This window comes from Octopus sinensis, linkage group LG24 (assembly GCF_006345805.1).
Source record: "Octopus sinensis linkage group LG24, ASM634580v1, whole genome shotgun sequence".
NCBI lineage: Eukaryota > Metazoa > Mollusca > Cephalopoda > Octopoda > Octopodidae > Octopus > Octopus sinensis.
Window position 1 is genome coordinate 26,673,000 of NC_043020.1, and position 17,500 is coordinate 26,690,499.

The 17,500-nt window shown below is 33.1% G+C and overlaps 1 protein-coding gene across 4 annotated transcripts in view; it reads left to right on the forward strand.

Annotated features, from left to right (window-relative positions):
- LOC115223870 (AF4/FMR2 family member lilli) overlaps positions 1-17,500 on the forward strand; it is a 637,026-nt gene that overhangs the window by 546,181 nt on the left and 73,345 nt on the right. For 3 of the 4 annotated variants that reach the window (XM_036512712.1, XM_036512710.1, XM_036512711.1), the window contains exons 4-5: positions 2,194-2,340; positions 12,642-12,695. In XM_036512712.1, the coding sequence (XP_036368605.1) occupies positions 2,194-2,340; positions 12,642-12,695 (201 nt within the window). The remainder of the gene's footprint in view (positions 1-2,193; positions 2,341-12,641; positions 12,696-17,500) is intronic. The other variant, XM_036512713.1, reaches the window with a different exon arrangement.

Here is a 17,500-nt window from a genome sequence, read left to right on the forward strand (position 1 = left end):
AAGTACCAGCGATATGCTGGGGACTTTCTTAAAACTGATTCTCTGTCTTTCTTCTTTCACCTGTTTCTGCTTTCTGTATCAAATGCATGCGTGTGAGTATGTGTGTATGTATATGAATGATTTTGTGCGTATATACTCCTTCACACATGTACATCTGTATATATAATATACGCACAAACTTTGAATAGAAACATATGGATTAGGCATACATTTACACATATATACACTTATCTATATCTATATATATATATATATATTTATATATATGAGTGTGTGTGTATATATCTGTATGTTTAAATGCATCTATATCTAATGTTCTTTTTTTAATTTTCCTAAAACAAATGTTTTTTTTAAACTTGTGATTCTACACCATGGAAAGTTTTCTAGAAGTTTTCTGTATAACCATGAAATTTATGCAGATTTTTCTACATTTTCTCGCATTTTGCATTCTTATTATTTCTAAACTAATTTATGAAATTTGTGAAGTTTTACACACTTTCTGTGTTTTAACACATTTGTATGTAGTTTTATGAAATTTGTGTAGCTGTATATAATTCTGTGTAGTTTTGTGTCTGGTTTGTGTAAATTTCTTCATTTGTGTTGCTTCGTGTTTTTGTGTAGTTCTATAAATTCTTGTCCGGTTTTAAGCATTTTGTGAAGTTTCATACTTTACTTATGGTTTTATACGTTTTCTGCAGTTGCGTAAATTTCATGCAGAATTATGCATTTTGTATGGTTTCTTACATTTCATATAGTTTTATATATCTTGTCTGGTTCTAAACAGTGTCATAATTTTTGTGTAGTTTTCATACAATGTGTGTGGTTTTATATGTTTTGTGAAGTTTCCTATGTTGTGTGCAGTTTCATGTGTTTTATGTAGATTTATGCATTTTGTGCAGTTTTATGTAGAATTATGCATTTTGTGCAGTTTCATACATTTTGCACAGTTTTATGTAGATTTATGCATTTTGTGCAGTATTTTTGTACATTTTCTGTAGGTTTATGCATTTTGTGTGAATTTATTAAATTCTACGTTTTGTTTTATGAATTTCATAATTTTTATAAATTGTATAATTTTATAAACATGTTGCATAATCTTTCAAATTGTTGTGTAATGTACAAATATATAATGTGAAACAACACCTACAGAAAAGAACACATTGCTACCGACACACGCATACATGTTCATGCACATACTGTTTACACAAGCACTCAAACACATTTACACACACATTCACATTCTCCTGTCATGAAAGCAAAATCCGTTTTATTAATCATTGGCAGTGTGGTTGAGATGCTTACCTCCCAATCATGTGGTCTTGGGTTCCAGTCCATTGTAAGGCACAGATGGGTGTGTTCTATTATTTGGCTAAACATGACCAATGCCTTATGAGTGGTTTTGATGGATGGAAACTGAAAGAAGCCCATCATGTATATATACATATACATACAGGTGTGGTTGTGTGGTAAGAAGTTTACTTTCCCACGATGTGGTTTCAGGTTCAATCCCTCCATGTGGAACCTTGGGCCAGTGTCTTCTCCTATAGCTTCAGGCTGATGAGTGGATTTGGTAGACGGAAACTAGAAGAAGCCCTTTGTACATTTATATATATATACATATTTGTGTGTGTGTGTCTTTGTCACCCATTATTGCTTGACAAGTGTTGGTTTGTTTATATTCTTGTCACTTTGCAGTTCAGCAAATGAGACTGATGGAATAAGTACCGGGCTTAAAAAAGACACACACACCCGTATTCACCACACACACACACACAGACACATTCAACCACACACACACACTTAACCACACACACACATATTTAACCACACATAAATGTACATGCATACATATTTAACCACACGCACACACAATCTTGTGTACATATTTAACCACACATGCACACACACTCTCAGGCATACATATATAACCACACACACATATTTCACCACACACACACATACATACACACGCATACATATTTAACCACCCACACTCACACATACATATTTAACCACCCACACTCACACATACATATTTAACCACCCACACTCACGCATACATATTTAACCACCCACACTCACGCATACATATTTTACCACACACATATCAGTTCTGTTAGTATTTTGTATGTAACTGTGTATGTTCCAAGGGCACCAATGTATAACTTTCCTTTCTTCTTTCTCCTCCTACAGCAAACTGACTTAGATGGTGAAGTGCCTGCGACAGCAGTCACACCAGTCACTAGTGTGGCGCAGGTTGGCACGACAGGTCCCAAACGCCTTCATGTTTCCAATATCCCCTTCCGGTTCAGGGAAGCTGATCTAAAAGGTTTATTAGGGGTATGTATGCTGGTACCTTTTTGGTCCCCTTTTTTTTTCTTGTTATATTATTTTTAGTTGTACATAAGTATTATCTTTCTATATCACACACATACACACACACACACACACATTCACATTGAGTGTGTGTATGTGTGTCTGTATATATGTGTATACACACACATCTATTATACATTAATATATAGTTTATATATATGTATATATAATGTGTGTGTGTGTGTATATATATATATTCAAGTATATATACACACACTCACACATTTGATTATATGTGTATGTATGTACATATGTATATATATATAATGTATATATGTACATATATACATTGTATATCTATATATAGTGTATATATATAATGCATATATGTACATATGTATATATATAATGTATATATGTATATATATACATATATATATATATATATATATATATATATACATATGTATATATGTATATCTATGTATGTATACATATGCACACTTATTTTGTATTAGTCTCTACTTTGTCTTTGAGAAATCCAAAACCTTCTGAGGAAATTTTTTTGTTACCATGGCAACAGCTTAAATATGAAACAAAGAATTCTTTAATCAGTTCCTATTTCTCTTCTATTACTCTGGTGCTACATTAATATATTTCAAGAATCTCAAGAATGTGAAAAATAGGCTAATTGCTTTGGCATTTTAGTAATTAATTAATTCATTAATTAACCAGAAATCCTAATGTATGATCTACTAGCATAGTGAGACTTGTAATTCTTTGAATTTCTTGTTGGAACCATTTTGGTTCCACTAATGGGGAAGGTGTGGGCATGGCTGTGTGGTAAGAAGTTTGCTTATGGTTTTGGGTTCAATCCCACTTTGAGCAGGTGTCTTCTACTACAGCCTCAGGCCAACCGATGCATTCTGAGACGAAATTGATTTATAGAAACTGAAAGAAGCCCATCATATATGTATACATATGTATGAGTGTGTGTGTTTGTGGTCTCTTTGATGTGATAAAGCATGATTGTTGTAAATGAGTGCCACTGTCGTACAAGCGGTGCAATTCATTTCCACTTCTCTGCAGAAAGAAAACATGGTTGACCATGGGGGAATTATTACCTTGCTTGGAAACAGGTGTGGGTTGGCAACAGGAAGGACATCCAGTTGTAGATTCCATCTGTCTCTAGCAAGCTTGGAAATGTAGGCCTTAAAATATTGATGATGATAAAGTATTCCTTGTATCTGTAGACTATAGCTATGAGCAATAAACATGGCTGTGTTTAAGAAGTTAGATTGGTTAAATTGCAGTTCCAAATTCAGTCCCATTTTGCAAAATCTTTGAAAAATATTTTCTGCAATGAATTCTTTGTCTCAGCCAGAAGCATTGCAAAAGAAATTTTGGTCAACAGAATCTAATTGATAGATTATCCTTATTAGTGTTTCTCAACCGTTTTTTTACCTATTGGCTCTCTTTGATTCCTATTTTGGAAGCATGGAAATGTGGGTCTTAACACTTTCATTACCAACCCAGCTGAAACCAGCTCTGGCTCTGTAATACAAATGTTTGTTTTCAAAAGTTCTGAATTAGAATCTTCCACCAAACCTTAGTCACAATTTATGTTCCTAACACTAGTTTAATGATAATTAAGTTATTTTACTAAATTCTTTGTTATTTTTAAAATTAATTAAAAGAATCACAGAGGAACTCAAAATAAATACGGTAACTAAAGGGTCAAATGGTGACGATGATAAGTATTCCTTGTGTCTGCAGACTATAGCTATGAGCAATAAACATGGCTGTGTTTAAGAAATTAGACTGGTTAAAAAGTAGTTCCAAATTCAGTCCCAATTTGCAAAATCTTTGAAAAATATTTTCTGCAATGAATTCTTTGTCTCAGCCAGAAGCATTGCAAAAGAAATTTTGGTCAACAAAATCTAATTGATAGGTTATCCTTATTAGTGTTTCTCAACCAATTTTTACCTACAGGCCCCTAATTTACTCAGTTGACCCTTCTCAGCCATTCAATGTTTAAAAGAATCCTACATTTTAAAAATTAACCCTTTAATATGAAGTGTGTGTATGTATCCTATATATTATATATTATGTGTGTATTTGTAGTACATAAATTTTATGTTAGACATATTAGATTATATATATTGTAGTATGTTATGTATAGATATAATACATATAATATATAAATACATATATATGTGTGTGTTATATATATATATATATATATATATATTTATTTATTTATATATAGATATGCATTATTTTTTTTTATATGTGATAGCTATGACTCATTACTATAAATTATATATATTATACAAATTTTAAGCTGAAATAAGTCTATAATGGTCATTTTTATGCTTTACTAATTTTTAAGTCATCAATGTCATGTAATTATGTTATGTATATATAAAAAAATTTATTGTCTTCTTAGCATCATTTGTGTGGTTATGAGTACAAATATATGTATATATATATATGTATATATACATATATATATGTGTGTATTTAGGAATTTTTAGAGGATTTTGCTTATCTCAGAATTTAATCTAGTGGAAATGATAATGATAATAAAAAAAAAGAAGAAAAAAAAAAGGAAGATAAAAAAAAAAAATTAATAATTACAAATTTTAGCAAATATTTTTATTTCACTAATGTTCTTAGCTTGGCTGCAATTAAATTGATTGGTGATGCTGATGATGGTGATTATGATGATGATGCTGATGCTGATGATGATGATGCTGATGGTGCTGTTGGTGTGATTGCCAATTAACCATTTCACGTTTTTTTTTGGAATTTTTTTCTTTTTATATTATTATTATTATTATTATTATTATTTGGTTAAAAACAAACACAATGAATATTTAGCGACAAAACAATTTCTAGATATTTAAATAAATGGTGGAAAATGAAAAAAAAAAAAAAAAAAATTGCAATAAAACTTAACATTAAACAATAAACAATTACGTGAATTTTAGTAATTAGAACAAGCATAACATGAAGAGGATCCATGTGTGTATGTGTGCATGTGTATATATATATACATATATATATATATATGCTCATACATATGCATACATACATATATGTGTGTGTGTGTATGTATGTGTATATATATATATACACATACACACACACACACTATTTATATATACACACACACACATATATATGTATGTATGTATATGTATGTACATACATATATATATATGTGTTTGTGCACACACATACATTTGAATATGTATGAAGACATACATGTATGGGTATGTATATATATATATATATATGTACACAACTATGTGTCTGTGTATATATACACATACATACATACGTACACACACACACACATATATATATATATATATATATATATATATACGTACATGTTTATACACACACACACATATATATATATATACATACGTACACTGTGCACAGAAAACACATTTTAGGTATCTACTCGCAAATAAACCCAACAACTAGAAAAATAATAATAATAATGATAATAATAATAACGCAACCAATAAAGAGAACAATATCCGTGATAACAACAAATAATAATAATACAAAAAAAATTCAGTAGGGGTCTGCTCCCTAGTTTACGAAACCTAAGGCATGTTGGTGGGTGTGTTGCTGTTGTTGTTGCTGTTGTTGCTCTTTCTACTACCACTACTACTATTACTACTACTACTACTGCCGCTGTACATACTCATCTGTGTTCCTGTATGTACGAACGTATGTCTGTAATTTGCATGCATGCATGGTCCAATGCATGCTGTGCCTTGCATGCCTGGATGAAGACGTGCAATGTTAACATGTAAAATCTCTTTCTTTCTTTCTTTCTTACTTTCACTCTTATTCTCTCTCTCTCTCTCTCTTTCTTGCTCTTTCTCTGTCTGTTTCTGTCTCTTCTCTCTCTCTCTCTCTCTCTCTTTTTTTTCTCTCTGTCACTTCTCCTCTCTCTCTCTCTCTATCGCCGTCTCCATTGGCCTGGTGGTGAGTTTTTATGAATTACACGACAACTGCAAGACAACCCTCCGCGCGCGCATCAGGAACTTCATTCACAAAAAACGAAGAATGACAACTCGTCCTCCTCCCTTCACCGTGTGCCGGTGACGGTGGTGGTGGCAGTGGTGGTGGCAGCAGCAGCAGCAGTGGTGGTGGTGGTGATGGTGGTGGTGGTGGCAGTGGGGTTGACTTAAAAGTGTAACTGGGAGAAATGGTGGTGGTGGTGGTTCAGGGCATATAATTCTACAATGGTTATGTAAATATATGCATATATATATATATATATAAAGATATATGTTATATATATATATATATATTATATATATATATATATAAAGATATATGTTATATATATATATATATATATATGTTATACATATATGTTATATATTAGTATATATATATGTTATATATATATGTTATACATATATGTTATATATAAGTATATATATATGTTATATATAGGTATATATATATATGTTATATATATATATATTATATATATATATATTACTCTTTCATAATCTTTCTTCCTTTCTCTTTCTTCTTCCTTTTTCTTCTCTTCTTTTCTAAAAACGTTCATTTATTTACACATGTCAACAACTGTAATGAGCAACAACAACAACAACCACAACAGCAACAGCAGCAACAATACCAACAAGTGCTTTACAAATGTCTTGTGTGTATTCCTTGTTAAACTATTCCTAAAATTTGAGGCAGAAAGACTGTTTTTCCAATCGTGTTTATATTCTGAGTTCAAATTTCGCCAAAGTCAAGCTTGACTTTGCTTTTCATCCTTTTAGGGTTGATAAAATAAGGACCAATTGATTTGGCCCCTTCTCTTGCAATTATCAGCCTCGAGTCAAATTTTGAAACCAAAATTAAGGAGGGAATGAGGATCATCATAGATGAGCTCATTTACAGCTGGCCTGGGGTTAAATGATAACAATTGTAGCTATATGAACAAGTGAGTTACATTATTCTTTGTAGTCCTTTATAGACTATGCCTGAAAACAAGGGAGAGAGGGTGGTTATCGTAAATGAACTCATGTAGGTGACCTAGGGTTAAACAACAGTAGCAGGACACTTAAGCTGCTAGATATAACAGCCAAAACTCCTAATCTCACCAGAATTGGTACATAGGATTTGGGTAATCCTAGATAAACTATACCAGGGAAATGAGTGAGGATGGGAATGGCTGGAGTGCTTGGGGTCATCAGGATTGATGTGGGGCCGAATAATAGCAATAGCAGTAGCAGCAATAATGGTAAGCCCCTTCTCTTTGAGATCTGAGTTCAAATCCCTTAGTGGTCAGTAAGGCAAAGTAACCATCCCACCATCTCTTCTTCCTTTCCTTCCTCCTCATCCATGTGTTCCTATGCTTCCTCTTCCTCATTTTCTTTATCCTTCCTCTTCTTTGTCTCTTCCTCCTTCACCAAAATGCATCTGTACCTATTTCTCTGTGCAAAGTCGACCTTGGCTGAATTTGAACTCAAAACGTAGCAGCAGACGAAATACCTATTTCTTTACTACCCACAAGGGGCTAAACATAGAGGGGACAAACAAGGACAGACATTTTGCCCGGCATGCTAACGTTTCTGCCAGCTCTGTACCCTTGGCTCTGGGTAGAAAAGAGTGATAGGCCTGCTAGAAACCGAAAGGACTTGTTCATTCGCTGAATGAAGGGCCAAATGAAAGAGAGAGAGAGAGAACTGCATTTTTGGCAGCGTACTGGATGAGAGAGGACGGATTCTATTTAGTGTTCTGTATTTATACATAGTGGGAAGCTGGATATAGGCTGGAGAACAATGAAGGTGAACTGGTTTACATATATTGAACTGAATTTACCCTAAAATGTTAAGGAAAACAATAGAAATTATCAAAGTATGACAGTTGTGTCTCATAAATCTCTAAGTGCTAATGCAAAGAACAATGGAATGAAGTTTATAGAAAAATCTAGTTTTAGGTTCTTGGCTCAAAACCCAGCAAACAAACTGTTTCATCCTCCCTATTTTTAATAAGAAAAGAGAAGATTGATATAGGCACAGGAGTGGCTGTGTGGTAAGTAGCTTGCTTACCAACCACATGGTTCCGGGTTCAGTCCCACTGTGTGGCATCTTGGGCAAGTGTCTTCCGCTATAGCCTCGGGCTGACCAAAGCCTTGTGAGTGGATTTGGTAGACAGAAACTGGAAGAAGCCTGTCATGTATATATATATATATATATATATATGTATGTGTGTGTTTGTGTGTCTGTGTTTGTCCCCCTAGCATTGCTTGACAACCGATGCTGGTGTGTTTACATCCCCGTCACTTAGCGGTTTGGCAAAAGAGACCGATAGAATAAGTCCTGGGCTTACAAAGAATAAGTCCTGGGGTCGATTTGCTCGACTAAAGGTGGTGCTCCAGCATGGCCGCAGTCAAATGACTGAAACAAGTAAAAGAGTATACCAAAGGCTGAGCACTTGGTTCTAAGGTCATCTCTGGATTCTGTTTTTTGTCTGTTAATCATCCAGATCCAGGGGTAACTGTTATTTAATCCTTTGGAAATAGGCGCATGAGTGGCTGTGTGGTAAGTAGCTTGCTTACAAACCACATGGTTCCGCGTTCAGTCCCACTGTGTCGCACCTTGGGCAAGTGTCTTCTACTATAGCCACGGGTTGACCAAAGCCTTGTGAGTGGATTCCTGATTTATTTTCTATTTTTCCAAATCTTACCAAAGGTGGGGTGGGCATGGGGTCACCTTCCATTCTACAATTCTATATCTTTCTTATTTCCACACCCTGCCTTGTGTATGTGTATATATGTTGTTAATGTTTGTACATGCGTATTTGTATGTGTATATATATGTTCATATATGCATATGTATTTGTTAATAATTGTGTATGTGTATATATCTGTTAACATCTCTGTATGCGTATATGTTATGCATATATCTTTGTTGATAGTCTTGTATGCATATATATTTGTTAATGTTCATGTATGCATATATATGTGTATGTGTATATATTTGTAAGTTTCTGTGTGTTGGTGTTTGTCATAGAATACATACACACATCCCTGGTTACATATATATACCTTTGGGTAGAATCTAGAACATGGCAGGTATGCGATGGTTTTCCTTTAGTGTAGTTAGTCCATAACAGAATTCAGCAACCCTTATGATCTAGAATGAGGAATTTTAATGTTTCCAGCTCTTATTCTTCATAAGAATATGAAGAAGCGAGAAGGAAGTGGCATGGTCACGCAAGCTTATGGATCAATAAACATTCCTTAGTACCGACACCACTTCTCGGTCCTCTTCACTCTCAGAAGAAGAATAAAGGAACCAAACTGTTAGATCTTAGACTACTTAAACTGGATGCGTTTGTCATATGAATCCCTGTGTATGCGATCTCCTTCTGTATATGTGTGTTTATTCTATTCTTAATCCCAGAATTAGCCTTAATCTAGCAGAACCATGATCAGTTTGGCAAATGAGACTGATAGAATAAGTACTAGGCTTACAAAGAATAAGTCCTGGGGGTCGATGTACTCAACTAAAAGGCAGTGCTCCAGCATGGCCACAGTCAAATGACTGAAACAAGTTAAACTAAAATATTATGAATAAATGAGCATAAGGAACTCATATACAGTGTCTTTATGTCTTTAATAAACGTGCTTTAGTCTCATTGCCAGAATAAATCCTGTGCATTACTCATTGTTTTACATACATAAATACATGCTCTTGTATATATTATATATATATATATATATATTATATATATATATATATGTATATATGTATATACACACACATACATATATATGTACGTATGCATACATACATATATACATACATGCTCTTGTATATATATATATATATATATATATACATACACACACACACACACACATATGTATATATATACATACATGCTCTTGTATATATATGTATATATATATATATATATATATATATATAGTTATATAGATATCATATATATATTTTTATATATACACACACACACATATATTATATATATATATATATATATGCATTCATATATATATATATAAAATAATATGTTGCAATTACTCAATAGTCAAGATAAAACTCTGAGTTTCGGATGCCGAGGTAGAAACCCACAATACCATCTCTTTGGTTATCTGGCCATTTCCACCTCACCATCCGAAACTCGTTTTATCTTGGCTATTGAATAATCGTCACATATTATTTTACAGATAAATTTCCTCTATTTACATAATATTGAGGTCTCTTTCTTTCTTTTGTTATTTTACCGTTTTTACCAATATATATATATGCACACACACACAAATGTAAATGATGTAAATTGATGTACTGTTTTCATTAATTGATTAAATGGTGCCGCTCTGGACATCCTTGTTACTTATTTACACCACACACATACATGTACATATACACACATATATACAAATATATATATATATACACATATACATGGAAATCCATGAGCTATGTTATTATTTGGCAACCACATCACGCAGTACCTGTACCAAAAGACAACCATACTTACCATACGAGAACTGAAACCTCACCACATTATTGTATTCCAGCCAATATTGGTTTTTCTCAGCAAGTCATATCAGCTTCATCTGTATTCTTCATCATCAAGTCTTTTATAAAAGCTTCCATCAATTCTATCACCAAAGTGCCATGCAAAGAAATTGCCGATTTTTTTTTTTTTTTTTTTTTTTTTTTTTTTTTGATATGATATCATTCTTTGAGCTTATCGTTCGAAAAAAGTAAATGATAAGGAAATCCTAATATAGTGCAGATTATCTCCCTTTATTATCCCTCTCACCAATCAAAAAAAAAAAAAAAGGAGAGGAAAGAATATCTGTGCCCTAGTTTTGATCCCATCAATCCAGCTTTCTCTTCCTTCATTTTTTTACTTCTATTTATATCCCTTTGAACCTTAATAAATCTGTTAATACCAGAATGTCAATCATGAAATTATTGATTGATTTCCAGTGAAATAAAACCCCAGTAGGTTTTTTTTTTGGTTCCAGAAACCATTTTCGACCTTACTTTTAGAGCCAAGAATTTTTTTCTATAAAGCTCATGTGTGTTTATATATATTTATATATACACACATACACATATATATACATATATATACATACATAATGAGAAACCTCACAGATGATGTAAAGAAAAAAAAAATATGTATGTTTGAGTGTCTAAGCAGGTATGTGTATGTGTCTACGTGTGTATACACTATCTGTATATACATACATGTATACACACACACACACAAGCGATCACATAAACATACATATTTATGTACAATTGCTTTGGTTTTCACTTGTGAAATTTACCCCATCTCCCTGCCCCCAACAATTTCCATTATATCCCCAATTTTATTATTTTTTCATATATATGTTTGAATGTATGTATGCATATACATAAATGCATATATATATATATTTAATTATATATATATATATTGTAATTATACATATATAATCATCATATGTCCATTTTCCATGCTAGCATGGGTTGGATGGTTATATATATATATATATATATATATATATACAAAATGAGAAAATGGAGAAATATATCTAAATCAATCATCAACCATCAGATAATACCCAATCAGTGAAGGCATGTGGCTTAGTGGTTAGGGCATTTAACTCACGATTGTAAGGATGTGAGTTCAATTCCCAGCGACGCATTCTCTCCTTGAGCAAGACACTTTATTTCACGTTGTTCCAGTCCACTCAGCTGGCAAATATGAGTAGTACCTGTATTTCAAAGGACCAGCCTTGTCACACTGTGTCACGCTGAATCTCCCTGAGAACTACATCAAGGGTACATGTGTCTGTGGAGTTCTCAGCCACTTGCATGTTAATTTCACAAGCAAGTTTTCCATTGATCATATCAGCTAGGACCCTCGTTGTCATAACCCACAAGGTGCTCCTTATATATATATATATATATATATATATATATATATATATATATATATATATGTAATGGTACTGTGGAGTTAGTTTAAATGCTTTAGATAAATAACTAGATGGGATGGTCAAGACTGGAACGGCTTTGAGCATAGTTCTCTTTTATCTGGACTGACCTGGCACTGAACAGCCATCATCAACAACATCATCATCATTGTCATCATCAACAAGAATAATAATAATAAGCAGTGATTTCTATCTTCTGCCCTTATATAACCCTAACCCCTACTATTTGCCCCAGACCCTAAATATGCCTTCATTTCTTCTCTGTTCTCGACATCATAAAGCATCAGTAGTGACCATGTTGTCTTTTCAGCAATTCGGACATATTTTAGATGTAGAAATAATCTTTAATGAACGGGGATCAAAGGTAAGTCTAACCACTTCATTTGTCTAATCTCTCTCTCTCTCTCTCTCTCTTCCTGTCTTAATCACTCTGTCTATTTCCATAATTCTCTCCTTCAATTTTCTTTAATCCTCTCTTCTTTTCCTTCGGTCCTGTCCTCCAAGCCCTGGGTCGATCATTTATTTTCCTCTCTACTCATTCTACAAACATCAACAAACCCCTAATTTTCTAACCAAACCCTTTACACTCATACCTGTACCCTTCTTATTAAATGCAGGTACCTTAGGGTTTTTTTTAAACCTTATTTTCTCAGGACTCAGTTTTCAACATTTCTCTCTGCGAACTAATTAAGGTTTATTAATTAATTAATTAATTAACTGATTGAGATTTATTTAGTTTACTCACTTAATGATCCATTAATTAATATCATTGATTTAATTAATCTATTTACTGCAAGTAATTATGAGAATAGGTGTGTTATTGAAGACAACAATATTGACAATATTGAGCTAATGAGGAGGAAGCCTCTATGTGACTGCTTGACCATCTAGAAATAAGTCATAATTTCCCTCAGATCACACATTGCCCTTCCTACTGTCTTCTTTTAAAAAAACTAAAAAATAAGAACATGTTAATGTAATTGGTGAGATGGTCATACTTGGAACCACTTTGATGATAGGCCTATGTAGTCTATTCCAAGCACACTATCTATACAGTGTATGTGCATGTATATATATATATATATATATATGTATGTATATTAAAGTCAGATAAGGCTGGTTTATGAGATTATCTTGGGTTTCACATCCCTAAAGGGTTTAGCTTTATGGTGTATCATCAGATTTTAAAACCTGTTGGCTAAAGGCCTCTCTATATATAAACATTGCAGTATATAAACAATATATTTAAGGAAAATTTTGAGCAATGCAAGTGAGAAGCAGGCAAAATATTTAGGTAATGTCAATAAATGAAAGCAAAGAGAAATAATATTGTTTTACCTAACATTGGTTGTTTAATGCATCTATAATATTTCGGGAAAGATTTTCCTTTTCAAATATATGAAGGGAAAATAATCTAAGAGTTCAAAGAAAAATGTTCTTAGCAGCAGGTCATTTCAGTAAGTGAAATGCATCTCAGATATTTCATTTTGATACTTTATAGTTTTTAAATCATCCAGTAAAATTCCATTGACAGGTGATTGATTCCATTGACTGGTGATTGGCAGAATTGTCAAAGAATCTGTCAAAATGCTTTGTGCAATGTAGTTACAGCTCTTTACATTCTGAGTTCAAATTTCATTGCTGTGAACTTTGCTTCTTATCCCTCCTGGATCAATAAATGCCAGTCATATCCTGGGGATGATATAATCAACCAGTTTTTCTCTCTACCATTATTACCACCAATATTTCTCTTCTTAAATCTTCCAGTAAAATTCCATTGACTGGTGATTGGCAGAATTGTCAAAGAATCTGACAAAATGCTTTGTGCAATGTAGTTGCGGCTCTTTACATTCTGAGTTCAAATTTCACTGCGGTGAACTTTGGTTTTTATCCCTCCTGGATCAATGAATACCAGTCATGTACTGGGGATGATAGACTCAACCAGCTTTTCTCTCTACCATTATCACCACCAATATTTCTCTTCTTAAATCTTCCAGTAAAATTCCATTGACTGGTGATTGATTCCATTGACTGGTGATTGGCAGAATTGTCAAAGAATCTGACAAAATGCTTTGTACAATATAGTTGCAGCTCTTTACATTCCGAGTTCAAATTTCACTGCTGTGAACTTTGCTTTTTATCCCTCCTGGATCAATGAATACCAGTCATGTACTGGGGATGATAGAATCAACCAGCTTTTTTTTCTGCCATCATCACTGCCAATATTTCTCTTCTTGCACCATTGTAAGAAATAAATTGTGTTATATTCCATAAAATTTTTGTTTAGGTGGAGGTGGAGGTGGTGGTGTTTGGTTTTTTTTTTTTTTTTTTTTAAGACCGAATTGCAACAATTAGTTTCCTAGGAATAGTTTTCTCCATTCTTGGTTTAACTCGATGCAACATTGTTGCAATAATGCAATTTGGTTCACTGCCACATTAACTAAAACTCTGCCGCTTTCCTACATTTGGCACAGCTATAAATATATTTGTATTCTGTGCTCAGCTAAAATAAAGAAAGAAAAAAAGGCCAAAGTTTAGAGGGGGAAGGAAAAAAATAAGTATCTTATCATTTAACTAAAATGAAAAAAAAAAAGGAATGAAGGAAAAAAAAATGTCTTAGCTTGAACGATCGAGCAAATTCATCTAATTAAATTTGGAATGTCTTAATATGGTAAAACTCTGGAGAATCTATTACTGACAATAACAATGGTAGACCAGTTCTGGAACAGGAGCCAATGATGTGGTTTTGACTTGGTTGTTTGCTAAACCAATGAAAGGAACCTTTTCGAGGTCAACTGAACTGGCAAAAATAATAGCCAAACTTTTTTTTTTTTTTTATAAAAAGGAAGAATTCTTCGAAGAATGCGGAAACAACCAGATCATTTTATAGCCCTTTTGTTACCATATTCCTGATGAAATACGCTGCCTTTTTTTGCAATTGATTTTGAAAATCAAGAAGAATTTAATAAAATAACGTAGTTATTACTGAACTGGTGTTTGATACATAAATTAACAAGGAATTTTCACAGAATGTTTTTAACCCTTTAGCTTTCAGATTATTCTGTGAAATGTAATGCTTGTTTATTCAAATTGGTTTGAATTAATCTTGCATTGTCTTAGAGCTTTCAGGTTTTTATGATGCAACTGTTAATTTTTACAATGATATTGTAGGGTAGGCATGAGGGGCCAAATCTGGCCAGTTTGAACATAAAACAGGTTAAATATTTCGGCTGAATATGGCCTGTTTAAATGTTAAAGAGTTAAATAAGATCACTTTAGTCCTTTGATTATGGTATTTCTAATGAAATATAGTAACTGCTTTATTTTCAATTAATTTTGAAAATAATTAAGAATTAATTGCAATAAATTTGTCATTAAGCTGGTGTATGGAACATGAATTAACAAGTTTTGTTGGAAGGTTTTAAAATAAATCACAAGGGCAGTCACAAGTAGGTTGGTATGACTGGTACAGAAGGGTTAATTATTTACCTATTTATTATGAAGGATGTGGCTTAATGGTTAGGGTATCTGGATGAGGATCATACTGCCATGAGTTCAATTCCTGAACCAAGCATTACATTTCGTCCTTGAGCAAGGCACTTCACTTACATTGCTCTAGTCTTTCCTCAGCTGAAAATGTGTGTCACCTGTGTATCAGCTGATTGATACTCCCTTCTATCAGCTTCACATTCTGGATGTGACATTGGATCAAAGGGTGGGACAATAATAGACAGCGAGAAGATATCTGTGTCTGCTCATGACTACATAGGCATCTGCAACAGTTAGCAAAAGCATAGTACGCATTACCGAGTCTTTCTCATCCATGAGCAATGGTCGATTATTTACTAAAAGTAAAGGCTTCACACATTATAGTCTTTCCAAAAACAGTGAGAGAAAGACAGAGAGAATATATGCAAACTGAGCCTGAGAACCGGTATCCCCTCCCCACACACATACTTTGTTGCACAAAACAGTAGTAGAAGTAGTTGGTGAAAGGCTTGCTTAACAATTGGTTGTGGTAAACCTTTAGAAATACTTGTTTTTTTTATTCAGCATTAATTATAATCAATTTCCATAAGCTTTTTTCTTATTTCATTTTTAATTATTATTATTATTATTATTATTATTATTATTTTTTTTTTTTGCTTGGGAATTATCTGGTAAAATTTTGGTTAAAGTTATTATTTTCTGAATTGATATCGAATAATATAAAAAAAATGATAAATATTTTTTTGGTTTATAATTATTATTATCATTAATTTATTTTTTATTATTTGGCTTGGCATGAGAATCGGTTCGTTAGCGATTCTCTTTTTACGTATGGATATATGAATGAATATATGTATGTAGGTTAATAGGGAGTCTCTATGAATTGAACCTGAAACCACAGGGTTTGTAAATGAACAGTTTAGCTACACAGCTATCCCTGTGCCCATATAACATAAACACACATGCACACAATCTCTCATATATGGTCTACTTCTTTCGGTTTCTCCATACCAATTCTAAGCCTTATGCTTCAGTCAACCTAGAGGTGCAGTCAAAGACACTTGCCCAAGGTGCTGAACAGGGACTGAAACCCAAACTTCCAAACCACACACCTATGTCTGCAGCTACATGACACCAAACATCGCTGCAACATGATGCATCTTCAGTTTTTTTAAAAAACGATAAACATGTAGCATGGAATGGTTACAGATGTCTACATCATGTCCAAGATGCCATACAATGGGGCTGAACCCCAAACTACATGGTTTGAAACCAAACTTCCAAACCACAGACCCATGCCTGCAGCTACATGATACAAACTTTGCTGTAACGATGCATCTTCAGTTTTTCTTTTAAAAAAATCATGTAGCATTGAAATGGCCTGCAGCTACATGATACAAACTTTGCTGTAACATGATGCATATTCAGTTTTTCTTTAAAAAAAAAATTAATCATGTAGCATTGAAATGATTATAGATGTCTACATCTTTGGAACCTTCATGGCCAGTTAGTCAACAGTTCTTGTAGATTGCCACATGATCCAATCTTTCACAATGTCATTGTTGATGCCATGTTGTCATGGATGATCATCCAGAACATGGACCATCTTCATGTTATTCCTGATAGGAAAAGAAAGAAAAAAGTCAAAAAACTCTTAAGTACAAAAAAAAAAATAAATAA